Source organism: Coffea arabica, chromosome 11c (assembly GCF_036785885.1).
Source record: "Coffea arabica cultivar ET-39 chromosome 11c, Coffea Arabica ET-39 HiFi, whole genome shotgun sequence".
In the NCBI taxonomy this organism is placed as follows: Eukaryota; Viridiplantae; Streptophyta; class Magnoliopsida; order Gentianales; family Rubiaceae; genus Coffea; species Coffea arabica.
In genome coordinates, this window is record NC_092330.1 from 1,352,044 (window position 1) to 1,365,966 (window position 13,923).

Sequence of the window (13,923 nt, forward strand, 5' to 3'; positions counted from 1 at the left end):
CAAATGATAAGTCTGGCACAAGATGCATGCCCATTCTCACGGGAAATCAGCTTTTCAAAATTCTATCATCTTCCGTATCCTGTATCACGAAGCCTATAAATAGAACCATTTGTCGGGTCATTTTCACACTGATGAACGAAGTCTACACTTCGTAAACTCTCTCCTACTTCTCCTCTATTTGCTCTCCTTAACTTTCTTATTTTACCTGCTAGTTTTGTTCCAAAATTTTGTTGGTTCTACGTCCCTCTCCCAAAGTAGAAGAAGACTTGTTTAATCTTGGGAAAATGTTTCAATACTCTGAAATAGTTTCTTAGGACAGTGCTTTCAAACACGACTCAAGTGTTAGCATTGTTTGGGCCATTTATACTACAACTATCAGTGGAAAAAGAGTGGTAAACATGGTATCCGCATCTCTTGAGTGGTTTGATGGCATCCATATTGTTAGAAGTCCAATAATATTGTATACAAAAAAGTGAAACAAAAACTGAGGCTGTAATAGTCTAATCATTGTAATTTAGTTCTTCTACTGAAACTTAAGTAATGAAGCATGCCATATATTGGACTGAAGTGTTCTGAATGTAAACAAAGTTGGGATTCTTTGTAGTTATGAAGATCAACTCTTACACTATAAAGAAAAAAAAAATTGGAATAAGATGAGAAGAGAAAGGAAAATAAATGGATAAAATATGTGTGGAGTCCAAGAGAGGGGGGCGCAAAACCGTATTTGTTTTCCAAGAGAGGTGTGCATAAAGGAACCTCCTTGTTCTTTGTTGACTTCTAATGCCATGCTTTCCCTATAAGCTTAACGTTCGGAATATTCCCTATCTCCTCTTATGCTTTCTCTTCATTGTTGCAAAAACATTTCGTGATGCTTCTTTTTCCTTGAAGATCGGGGTTTCAATACTTTGAGTTAATTTTATGAATAAGAATTGAATGTTTATTAAGGGATAATTTCAGAAACCTCCCCTCGAGGTCTTTAACAATTTCAAGAAACTCCCCTTAGGTTTCAAAAATTACACTTACCTCCCTTACTTTCACTATTTATGCTTCAAAATAGGCCCAATAAGCTACCAATTCCTTCAAATATCCTAAACTACCCTTTTCATCAAAATGATAAAAAGGAAAAATAAATAGAGCTTTGTTGATTGCCTTTCTCCCAACACCAAAGCCAACAAATTCTTTCTACCAAAAAATAAAGGTTTGGAAAAAAAATTCAACTATGATGATTGCCTTCTTCAAAGCAATACCACCACAAAAGCCAAGCAAACACCCTAATTTAAATCAAAATAAATTCTAATAATTATAGCACTCAAAACACTACAACCTAATTTATGTCCAATAACCCCAACCCCTACATTTACTACATAAGTCAATTAAATCCATCACTTGGTGCTAAACTAGATAAAACCCAACCTCAAATTTTACCCAAAACTAACATCTCATCAACAATCAATAGCAGTTCTTTTTATCTTCCTCTCTTTGCAGCCTTCTTTATTATTTTTTTCAACCACCCATTTCTAAAGTCCATCAATCCCTCAAATTCTTGACTTTTGACATCACTAAGTCTTATCATCCATAATCAACCAACATTGGATAAAATAAATAGACGCAGAAAAATGAAACCCATGACATTTAAAATTAAAAGGATAAAAAGGATGAACCTAATCATATTTGCAAAAAAGAGATGAGAATAGAGATAAAAAAAAAAAGAGGGAAGGAGAGGGATAAATATGGGCAAGGTATGATAGATAGAATTTGGTCTTAAATTAGAGGAAGAATATAAGGCAAAGAGGAATGGGTGCAGGAATTTAGCAAAAATGGAAATGAAAGAAAAAGTAAGGTAGAGAGGAGGAAACAAGAGAGAAAGAGAGAGAGAAATAGATAGAATAAGTCAATTTTTGGTTTTTCTTGAAATTTCTGAAATTTTCCAAAAAAAAGTCATTAAGTATCCTATATAGGGGTAGTAGAGTACTTTTCCAGTAATAGGGAAGGTATGTGTAATTTTAAAATATTAAGGGGATCTTTGTGAAATTGTTAAAAAGCTCAGGGAGGTTTCTAAAATTATTCCGTTTATTAATTGTCCACTAGGAGGCGCCAGTGGCAAGAAATTGGTCAACTAAATTTGGTTGTTCACAATCTAAGGTTGAATTAAGCGGGTCTTGAAATATTTTAAGTAATTATTTGCATATCTCATTTGGATTGAAACTATATCATCTTTGTTACTATTCTATGTATGGACAATTCTTGTAAGTAGCTTATCTTGTAGTGACGAGTAAATGTGCACAACTAAGAATAGATTTTTTATCGAGTTTATCTCTCATCAATTATAGAAAGAGACCCGTTGCTTGATTACAAATGCGAGGAAAAGTCTTAATTCTTTGAGCTCGTTTTTTAGGTGGAAAGCCCCAGAAGTACCCAACAGTTTTGGACTAAATAGCTACTAAAAATAACCAAAAAATTGACATAATTTATAAAGGCTCATTTTAGACTCTGAATCCTATCCAGTCTTAAGGTCTAGAACCATACCCAAAACCAATTGGAAGGAGAGGCCAATCATGGGTATCTGTTGTCTCTTCATGTAATTTAATTAAGAATATGCATGTATGTATCTATATATGTACATAAGTATGAATGTGTGGTATATGGACGTGCATGTTTGTGTGTACATGTCCGGTATATTTTGGATATCAGTCGATTTATTCTAAGTTTGGAAGCGAAAATGATTTATTCTAAGTTTTTTGTGTCGATTTATACAAATCCTGCCTAATTAAGTCCAATGATTCTCTTTTGGGATTTAGATTTGAGGAAGGTGTGCTTTTCAAAACTCCCCAGCTTGTTTGAAAGTATCATGGGTCTTTAACATATCCTTATACTATATAAAATTGAGTTTTGGTCAAAGAATATGTTGAATTTCAACCGCATAGGTGGGGGCTTTCTGGAAATGTGACATATTGTGTATTAGTTTAAAACCTTTAGGTACAAGTTAAGGAAGCATGTATTTAGGTATGTTTACTGAAATGACCCCATTTTAATACATTTAAAGTTGTCATTGATGAGGCATCTGGGTATTGATGGAATGTGTAATTAGTGTGCAACCGTTTTTGCATTTTGTAAAATCCATATATGCTTGTGTGTTGGTATAATTACCGGAATATCCCTTAACTACCAATAATTTCCCTTTTAAGCCGCAAATAACGGATTGAGATGTTGCTTTGTCTGAAACATTTGATGGCAATCGAGTTTAGGAAATGAGCCAATAATTTCTTTATCAATGGTAGGAACCCATTTCTCTATCATTTATAATCTGCATTTATGAGTCACAAACGTTGGTCATTTTATCTCCTTTCAACTTCAGGAGTTAAGGTTTCCCTTTTTGCCTTTGTCTACAACGATTTGCCTTATCGTTTTCTCTTCCATCCGAACTTAACTATGAAATTACCTATTATTTCGTCATTAATTACACCCAATTCAATTCCCGAACCGTTGGTATCTTAATGCCTAAACGGCTGATTATCAGTTTCTCCCTGTTCACATTCCAGGATTGGGATAATTCTACCTGACTTCATACTAATCAGCTCAGAATGCTCTTCAGTCCCAACTACTCCTGGTGGTTCAGCATGAGGTTAGATTTCACCCTCCCAATTTTTCAGTTTCTCCCTTAATTTTGTCGGTATGTTCTTAGTACCTACAATTAGCGACTCTTATCGTGTTGCCTAACGGCAAGATAGCATTTTTCGCATTGCCTAAACTCAATTGGTCTGAATTGGTTATAATCTTATAGGTTTGGAGCAACAGCAAGAAAGAGCTCTCGGTGGAGATTCTGGAATAAGGTTAGCTTTTTGTGTTGCTCTGCCTTTCTGCATTATCAACGACCTTCAATTTGACACAGTTTTATTGTAACGCTGTGTGAATTTGATTGATTATATCGTTTATCTTTTTATACTAAGTTTTATATCTTCTCACAATGTACTATTGTTTGTTCAATGTGTGAATGTCATTGTCTTCAATTGAGTTCAATTGCTGAGGTGGTGCGTTGCGATTGGCCGATTGGTGGTAGTCCACCAATTGATTCCAATTTGATGAGTTGTCGTCCTCTGATTTGTCGATTGGTGGTAGTTCTCCCAATTGCACAAGAAATTGATGATGTGGTGAATTTTGATGGGATGGGAGGTGGTGGTCCTCTAATTGTAAGTGGGATTGTACTAAAATTTGGCTTCTTTTTTATTAGCCCAACATATCACATTAACAAAAATTTGGTTTTCTTTTTTTTGTTGTCCACCAAATCACCTCTAATTACCAATTCTTTGCAATTAATTGTTAATAATGTAATGTTTTTGGTCATCCAACAAATCATGTTTGATTAACAATTTTTTGCAATTATTAACAAAAAATTGACTTCTTTTTTATGGTTGCTCAAAATACCACATTTAATTATCAATTTTTTTCAAATGTTATAAAAAAATATCCTCTTTTATTTGGGTTATCAAACAAAGCATGTTTACTTATAAATTTTTTTACAGTTAATTGTTCATTAATTAATTAATAATTTCACTTTTTTTATTGCATAACAAATCACATTTAAAATTACCAGCTTTTTGGTCAATTGATGGTAGTCTTCCAATTGATTCCAAATTGACGGAGTGCCATTTTGTGATTGGTCAATTGGTGGTAATCCTCCTAATTGTATATGAAAATGGTGATGTAGAAAGTTTTGATTGAATAAGAGGTGGTAGTCCTCTAATTACACGTAGGTAGTCAATTATTAACAAAAAATTGACTTCTTTTTTGTGCTTGCCCAAAACACCACATTTAATTATCAATTTTTTTTCAAATGTTATAAAAAAACATCCTCTTTTATTTGGGTTATCAAACAAATCATGTTTAATTATACAATTTTTTGCAGTTAATTGTTCATTAATTAATTAATAATTTCACTTTTTTATTGCATAACAAATCACATTTAATTACCAGCTTTTTGGTCCATTGATGGTAGTCCTCCAATTGATTCCAAATTGACGGAGTGTTATTTTATGATTGGTCAATTGATGGTAATCCTCCTAATTGTATATGAAAATGGTGATGTAGAAAGTTTTGATTGAATAAGAGGTGGTAGTCCTCTAATTACACGTAGGATTGTGCTAAAATTTGGCTTTTTTTTTTTTTGCCCAACAAATCACATTAGCAAAACTTTGAGCAAAAATCACATTAACAAAAAATTGGTTGTCCACCAAATCGCGTCTAATTACCAATTTTCACAATTAATTGTTAATAACTAATTAATAATGCGCGTTTTTGGTCATCCAACAAACCACGTTTAATTAACAATTTTTTGTAATTATTAACAAAACATTTTGACTTCTTTTTTGTGGCTGTCTAAAAAACCACATTTAATTATTGATTTTTTTTTCAAATGTTATAAAAAAAATGTACTCTTTAATTTTGGGTTGTTCAACAAATAATATTTAATTATAGAATTTTTCGTAGTTAAATTGTTCTTTAATTAATTAATAATTTCACTTTTTTATTGCCTAACAGATCACATTTAATTACCAACTTTTGCCAATTATTAACACTTTTTTTTTGTTCCCAAATAAATCACAATTAATTATCAATTTTTTGTAATTGACATATATTAACATTAAACATAGAGTAAATCTTATATATATTGACAGTGTATATACTATCACCGTTTGATTCGTGATATGTATGTAAATTTTAAATTTAAATTCAAAATTTACATAATTTTCATTCTTCTAACGCTGGCATTGTATACACTGTTAGTGTAGGAAGATTAATCCTTAAATGTACGGTATAACAAAAGGGTGAATGGTTTCCTGCGACGTCCGCCCATGTGGCGCAAGAGGATTGGCTTCTTGGTGACGTGGCTAATGGAGATTGGTGCCAAGTTTGGTAGTATTCCATGTGCGCATTTTTTTTTCTTTTATTTGTTTCCTTTTGTGCAGGTGTTTGACCACCGGGTAAACTAGCAAGGGAGAGGTCTCCCTCAATTCCTCAATTCTTGGCTTTTGCAATAAAGCTATTGGCTGAAGAGTGGCAGAGCTGGTCAATTCACATCAATCACCTCAATCCGTCAACCCGTTGTACCAGAAGTTTCTTTCTCATGGTTTCCTCCTGTTCTTCTCTCTTGAGTTTTCATCTTCCTCTCAAATCCACCGTTTCTCCACTTTTGTTCTGTATACATTTTCCCCCTTGATTAAATTTTCTCTCATTCTCTGATAAGTTTCATATTTTTTTGTCACAGGTTGAGAGGTCAGACTATCAACTAAACCATGAAAGAAATGTGGAGATTGTTCTCTAAAGGTGAACACTTTCTCTGTGATTTTTTTTTTCCTTTTTTTGTACATTTTCTCCGGATTTTTTCCCTTATATATCTTTTCTGGCCAAGGTATCTGTTGGATAAATAAGAAAGGAAAAAAGGATGCAATCTTTCTGTGTTTGATGGCCGTTTTCTTTCCCGAGATTTGTTATCAACAGATGTGATTTTCTTAGATCTTCAAAAAACCACGTCTAATTTTTTTTCTTTTGTGATGTTGCGATGTTGCAGGTATGAAATTTGGAGATTTTCTCCATCGCCGTCATGCTATTTTGTAAGTTTTTTCCCCCTTTTGGAGACCCTTTTCCTCTCTTATCCTTTGTTTTCTCTGATCGACAACAACAAAACCAAAGATCTGGTTGGGATTTTTTGCTTCAGTTCAATATCTCTTTTTCCAAAGCTTCTCTACCCTTTTGTGGTTTCTTTCCTTTCATTTTTTAACTTCCTTTTTTCCCCTTTTGTGATGTTTTGATGTCGCAATTACGAAATTTGCAGATTACCTCCACCATTCTCATGCTTTTTTCTAAGTTTTTCCCCCTTTTTTAAAGGTAAGTTCTATATGATTATTTTCTAAAAAAGACTTATTTTTGTTGTATCCTCCCCTTAATTTTTCCTTATTTCCATCTTTTTTCCCCCGTGACTAAAGACACGTCAAAATGCATTTAACAAATTTGATTAAGTTCTTTTTGATGGATTTAAAAATTTTTTTGCCCATGTTTGATCATATAATTTGTATATTTTTGTGATGTTGCAGGTCCAAAAATTGGAATTTTATTTGATTCTCTCAAAAAACTACTAATGCGGTAGTATGGATCAATATTATTCCTAGCCTGTTTTGCATAATATTGGTGGAGCGAGTCTTCTTCTATTCGCTTATATGTGATTACAATTTATATTCTGCTTTTCTTTATTTTTTTTCTCTGCAAAAGAGATTGCTTTGGATTTTTTTCATTTATTTATTTGTTTTTATAACCTATTAGATGTAAGTTTCAATTTTGGTTATCATGAAGTGTTTATCCTCTTAGTTGTGTCTTGGAAAGTTAGTTTTCTGACATGTTTCCTTGAGCCTTTATATTGACAATTTATAAATCCTCACTAGATGTTAGGACTCATTTGTGTATTTCATGGGTCTATTCCTTTTGTGTTTTTTTGTACGTGGGGTTGCTTTTTTATTTCTTCTTGTTTTTCCCCCTTTTTTGTTCTAAAGCACTGTAATGATACAATCATATTTTATTTATCAAATGTTTGATAGAATGCTAAAACCATTAATTTGTTATACAGTAGCTAAAATTGGAAAAAAAATTGTCCACTCTAACCCACTTTCTTGACTTTCAACCGAAAGGCTTTGTTCCTCTATCCATGAATTTCCTCTTCCTCTTCTCATGGTCTTCACTTGCTAATAAAAAAGGAGAGCTATATATGCTTATGTTATCTCTTCTTCTATTGTAGTTTTAAAAAAAGAAAAGTGGAGATTGTTCTATGATAAAGTCTCTAAAATTTCTCAAGGTAGTTTCCTCTATTTTATAGTATTCTCTATATCATCATTTGGCCAGTAACGCTTACTAATTCTTCTACACAGAGGTTATGCCGGGCTTCCTTTTTTCCACCACCAACATCGGTGCACATGAGGTGATAAAGTGGGTGTATTTCTCCTGTTCTTTTGTTTAGGCCTTTATTTTCCATAGTTTGGTTGCCCGGTCTATGTGATTATCCTCCGGAGAAATGTTTTTGCTAAAGTTCTCTCTTGAATATCTCGCTTTTGGCCATGGGCTCGAGGAGTCTGGAAACGTTCATCAGAGTCGCTTTTCTTTTGGGCATGGGCTCAAGGAGTCTGGACAACCAAGTTTAATCCTTTTTTCAACTGATCTTTATTTTGTTGAATGTCTCTAGCAAATATTTGTGTTATACACTAAAATGTATTATTGCCTTTTAAGGTGGCTTTTTCTTTCCACCTCATTTATCACATACATTCAATAGATGATTTTACCTTTTTTTTTCTCTTTTTTTTTTCAATTTACCTAATTCAATATGTATTATTAGGTTCTCTATACTGAGCTGAGGAACATTATGGTTTGTTATCTAACATTCGGCAGTTAGTTGAGATACTTTCTGTCATACTCTTTGTTCTTTAATAGTTATCAAGAAATTGGGGGCCTTTTACAACAGGTATGTGTTTTGTTTGTCCACTGCAACTATGTATTATCAGGAATTTGTATTTAATTATATGCTTTTGGTATTATGTTAAATATGTTCTAAGTGATATGAAATAGGACTCTACTTCTTCTAAATTTTCAAGTCTCAACTTGTGCTCTGATTATTAAAACCATTGACATTCATGTATTTGCTAATAATTGGGTGTTCGATTTTAGTTTGCGAAGTTGCGTATCTGTTAGTTTCAATGAATTCATTTGAATGAAGACAATAATTAATGATTTGCATTTGATGCTTGCTAATAATCAGTGGTTTATTCCACTGGGGCAAATCTTGCTTTATTTTTTTTAATCTTTAACCCCTTTTTAAAAACTAGAAGTGAGATTTTTTGTCCTTGATAGGTTTACCTTCCAATATGTAAGTTGTTGACTGGAATTGTTTACAACCTAGAGGGGCTTGACTTTGATGATAATTTCATGGGATGCTTGACTTCAAAAAATTAATGATAAATCTCATTTGATGCTTGTGAAATGAATGGTGGAATTTTCCCTTTCTATAAGGCAGAAGTGTTGTTTGGATTTAAGCATTTTGTCTTCTATTATTTTCTTAAATATGCTTTTAGTACTTCTGGTAATAAAAGCGTTTCACTCATTTGCACTTTAGATGGTTAGGTACTGTTATTTTTCTGGTGGTGACTTTCTTTTAACTGGCAAAATGATACGAATCTTAGGAGCTGCCCAAAAGCTATTACGTGGCCCATTGACGAGTCGTTGGGGTCCAATGAAGAGAGCCAAAGCCAAGCATTCAAAGTTCAAGAATTTCATCTGCAACGCGTCGGACTGATTCAGTTGTTTTAGCAGTTTCCGTTATTTCCAATTATTTCCTAGTTTTATTGCTTCCAATTGGGTCTTGTAAGCCTACTAAGGCATATCTAGTATGTTAGGGCAATTAGTTATGTTTTGGTGAAGTCTTCCAATTCAATTAGGAAACTTACCTCTTTCGCGTAGGCTTAGGTTCAGTTGTTTTGTAAGCCTATAAAAGGCTGCTCAATTCCATAGAGAAGGGACTTTTTGGATTTTCAGAAATTAAGAGAGTTTCTCTAACTTCTTGTGAGCAGCCTTGAGCACCTTTAGAGGATCTAAAGTTTTCGTTGACTTTATCAATCAGGAAACACGCCTGATTGTGGTGTCTTCTACCGTTCGAAACTATCTCGCGCTGCCCTTGATAGTCTAGGACTCCGCTTACCCCAAACTCATTACCTTGGTCTTGGGCTTGTGGTTCGAATTCTGGCGTCCTCGGATCCGAGTTTGTATCAGTTGGTATCAGAGCATAGGTTAAGGTATCAAGTTATATCCCTTTTATTTTGTTCTTGTCGTATTTGTTTAGAGTTTATTATTAGGGTTTTCTTCTTAAATTCTTTTGTGTTGTCGGTCTGCCGCAGTTTGTGCTGCTAGTTGTCAGTTAATCGTGTCTTTGTGTTTGGGTTTGGAAAAAAAAAACTCGAAATCACTATTCACGGCACTGTAGCGCCGTCACTGTTCACGGGTACTGTAGCACGGTTTTTGTAGCCGTACTGTTCACACGATACTGTAGCAGCTACTGTTCATCCGTTTCTTTTAATTACAAGAAAAAAAAATTTTGTGAATTTTTGAGTCCTTGAAATCACCAAAAAAAACAAAAAAGGGAGCCTAGCTGCACTTGCGTGAATTATTGGTAGTTGATTGCTCATCTAAGGTCATTCTAAATTTCCTCAAGGTGGGTGATCAAGAGCTTTGAGAAATTGGTGAGAATTACTGGCACGTCCCAATTTGAGTGACATACACGAGTGTGAGAGAAAATTGTGAAGGAGTGAAGTGAGGTTCTTTGTTTGTCATTGATCTCCCGCAGGTTTAAAACATGTCAAACGAAGGTGAATCCCAACCTTTTGATTTAAGACTTCAAATGGAGGATATGATGGAAGAATTCAGACGCATGCTTAGAAACTCCATTGAACCATTGCACGAACGGATGGAACAATTGGAGTCATCCAAAAATCGAGCTAGTTCGAGCAGAGGAAGGTCGAGGCAAGTTGAGTCGGATGCGTCTAATAGTGAGGATGGTGAGTTTGATCTACAACCAAGGGTTGCCCGAGGAAGGAGAAACGGCGGGAATGAATCCATCAAGGGAGTTAAGCTCAACATCCCATCATTCCAGGGTAAGTCCGATCCTGAGACATACCTTGAATGGGAACACAAAATTGAGCTTGTTTCCGAGTGCAATAACTATTCAGAGCAGCAAAAGGTGAAACTTGCCGCCGTTGAATTCACAAATTATGCATCCGTATGGTGGGATCAACTTCGAACTAGTCGGAGGAAAAATGGTGAGCGAGCAGTAGAAACTTGGGGAGAACTTAAAGGAATCATGAGGAGACGATTTGTCCCAAGCTACTATCATAGGGAGTTACACCAACGGCTACAAACTCTCACTCAGGGCGACAAGAGTGTGGAGGACTATTTCAAAGACATGGAGATGCTCATGATGAGAGCTGATGTGAATGAGGATGCTGAAACCACTATGGCACAATTCCTCAATGGCCTAAAATCCAATATTGCTGAGATAGTTGAACTCCAACATTACATGGATATGAGTGAAATGTTGGATAAGGCTGTGAAAGTTGAAAGGTGAATCAAGAGGAGGGGTACCACTAGATCTTCGTCCCATGTAACTCCTTCAAGTTGGAGCACCAATCCCGGACCTAAAGAGGAAAAACCTGCAAACTCAACTTCTCCACTCAAGCCTAAAGGGGACATAGTTGGATTGGGTACAAGTAAAGGAGCGCCAACCCCATTCAATGGTGCTTCTAACTCGCGCAATCGGGATTGAAAATGCTTCAAGTGCCAGGGGTATGGTCATATACAATCCCAATGCTCTAATCAACGCATTATGGTTATAAGGGACAATGGTGAAGTAGCCACAAATGATGAGTCTGATTATGCAGGGATGCCGCTTTTGACGGGTGATGGGGACTCGGAGGAAGAGATTGCACCGCTACCTGGGAATGTAGGGTGTTTGGTTGCTCGTAGGACGTTAACCATGCTTGCTAAGGAGGACGAGGGGTCTCAATGGGAGAACATCTTTTACACCCATTGCAAAGTTAAGGATAGGATTTGCAACTTAATTATAGATGGGGGAAGTTGCACCAATGTTGCGAGTTTACTCATGGTAGAAAATTTGGCTCTCCCAACCAAGAAACATCCTCGACCTTATCGACTGTAATGGTTGACAGCTGATGGGGATGTGCGAGTGTATAGACAAGTATCGATGCCTATTTGCATAGGGAAGTATGAGGATGAGGTGATCTGTGACGTTGTTCCCATGCAAGCCACTCACATTATTTTGGGACGACCATGGCAATACGATAAGGATGTATCCTTTGAAGGTCGAACTAATAAGTATTCTTTTATCCATGATGGTAGGAAGATTACTTTAGTCCCTTTATCCCCCAACCAAGTTTGTGAAGATCTAGAGAAGTTGAGGACGGAGAGTGCGCATGAAGATGCAAGGAAAAAGGAAAATCGAGTTGCTAGCCATGAGAGAAAGCAAAATCTCTTGATGCGCTTTACACCTGAGGGCAATGCTTCGCGCCCCTCACCTCTAACATTTGTTTTGTTTAGCGTCCACTCTTTTGTACAGGTTGAGCAAGGGGCAAAAGTTTTGGTCCTGCAATGTTCTATGCCTCCTTCCATTGGAGCTTATAACCGAAGTGCTGTTAGCCCGCGCTACCAATTCTTGCGTTTCCACGATTTGAGGACAAATCTTTTTAAGAGGAGGGGAATGATACGAATCTTAGGAGCTGCCCAAAAGCTATTACGTGGCCCATTGAGGGGTCGTTGGGGTCCAATGAAGAGAGCCAAAGCCAAGCATTCAAAGTTCAAGGATTTCGTGTGCAACGCGTCGGACTGATTCAGTTGTTTTAGCAGTTTCCGTTATTTCCAATTATTTCCTAGTTTTATTGCTTCCAATTGGGTCTTGTAAGCCTACTAAGGCACATCTAGTATATTAGGGTAATTAGTTATGTTTTGGTGAAGTCTTTCAATTCAATTAGGAAACTTACCTCTTTCGCGTAGGTTTAGGTTCAGTTGTTTTGTAAGCCTATAAAAGGCTGCTCAATTCCATAAAGAAGGGACTTTTTGGATTCTCTAGCTTCTTGTGAGCACCCTTGAGCACCTTTAGAGGATCTAAAGTGTTTGTCGACTTTATCAATCAGGGAACACGCCTGATTGTGGTGTCTTCTACCGTTCGAAACTATCTCGCGCTGCCCTTGATAGTCTAGGACTCCGCTTACCCGAAACTCGTTACCTTGGTCTTGGGCTTGTGGTTCGAATTCTAGCGTCCCCGGATCCGGGTTTGTATTACAAAAGATTTTTCACAATTCACCTTGAGAATGAAAATTGTGATTCAACTTAAGGTGACATAGCGATAACAAAATAAATGTGCTTAAGAATAAAATGGGCTAAGGCTTGCAAAGAATCGTAGTCTTTAAGTTTTTATAAAATAAAAAAGGTCAAATCATTTCTAATGAAACTATTGCATTACTTTGGCATTGATCGTAAACTATGGAAACATTTTTTTTTATTATTGGTTATGCATGCAAGTTCTTTGTGTAATTTTCTAAATGAAGGGGGAGAATTAGCAAGCATTAAGGGGAAAGCTAAGTGATTTAGTTGTCTTTATCTTCTACTTCTATGCTTGTGATTGTGTTCAAGCATGTTTTAACACTTGATTGAGAAGTTTGGTCAACTTTTGCTACCACAGTTATGGAAGAAAAAAAATCAGTAATAAAAAGTTACTTAGGGGTTAGAACAAAAGATAACGAAGTTAAAATAGCAAAACGATGATGTGGAAGGTTAATAATATAGCTATCATGGTAAAGTTTGCTTTGCTTTTTTTTTTTTTTTGTTGGTTTTCTTAAATCTTTCTCCTAATCAAAAGTAAAAGATAAGAAAAAAATAAGCAGATTAAACGAAAAACATGGATTTTCAACCTAATCGAGTCATGTAAAATGGCTGTGAACGAATGTTGTGTACGACGCATGATTTTTTTGCATTGTAATTTCTTCTTCTTTCTCAGTACTTCTCTAGCCTTTTGGGATTTTTGTGGGGTTTAGTAGTCTAATTTTTGTGTATTAATTTGTATATATATGTTGTAGGTGCAAAAAATTGGAAATTTCTTCCAGCACCAGGTTCTGTAAAAATTTTCCCTTTAATAACGTGCATTCTATTTGGTTATCTATTTAAAAAATACAAATTTAGCTTTCTGTTTACATCTTGTGCCTAATTTTTTTGGAATTTTTGCCATATTGGAATCTTAATTTTTTTCCAGAATAATTTAACAAATTTGAGAAAGTTCTTTTTTGATTTTTTCCTTTCAAAGATATTTTTGGGCTATCTAATCTGTTT

The 13,923-nt window shown here is 35.3% G+C and overlaps 1 protein-coding gene across 6 annotated transcripts; it reads left to right on the forward strand.

The window, feature by feature from the left end:
• The first annotated feature begins 5,964 nt into the window (after positions 1-5,964).
• On the forward strand, positions 5,965-12,546 carry LOC140016999 (uncharacterized). 6 transcript variants are annotated; one of them, XM_072071334.1, is made up of 6 exons: positions 5,965-6,124; positions 6,263-6,321; positions 6,566-6,882; positions 7,089-7,840; positions 7,914-8,500; positions 9,216-12,546. In XM_072071334.1, exon 6 carries the CDS (start codon positions 10,382-10,384, stop codon positions 11,147-11,149), a length of 768 nt encoding a protein of 255 aa, XP_071927435.1. In that variant the 5' UTR covers positions 5,965-6,124; positions 6,263-6,321; positions 6,566-6,882; positions 7,089-7,840; positions 7,914-8,500; positions 9,216-10,381; the 3' UTR covers positions 11,150-12,546. The 6 variants fall into 6 exon arrangements, with proteins under 6 accessions (XP_071927435.1, XP_071927436.1, XP_071927434.1 ...); XM_072071335.1 differs by having other exon boundaries at positions 6,566-6,608; positions 6,830-6,882; positions 7,914-12,546; XM_072071333.1 differs by having other exon boundaries at positions 7,914-12,546.
• The last annotated feature ends 1,377 nt before the right edge of the window (positions 12,547-13,923 follow it).

Excerpts from the sequence above, each read along its gene's own strand:
- LOC140016999 (XM_072071333.1), top strand. The coding sequence starts at position 10,382 with ATGTCAAACGAAGGTGAATCCCAACCTTTTGATTTAAGACTTCAAATG.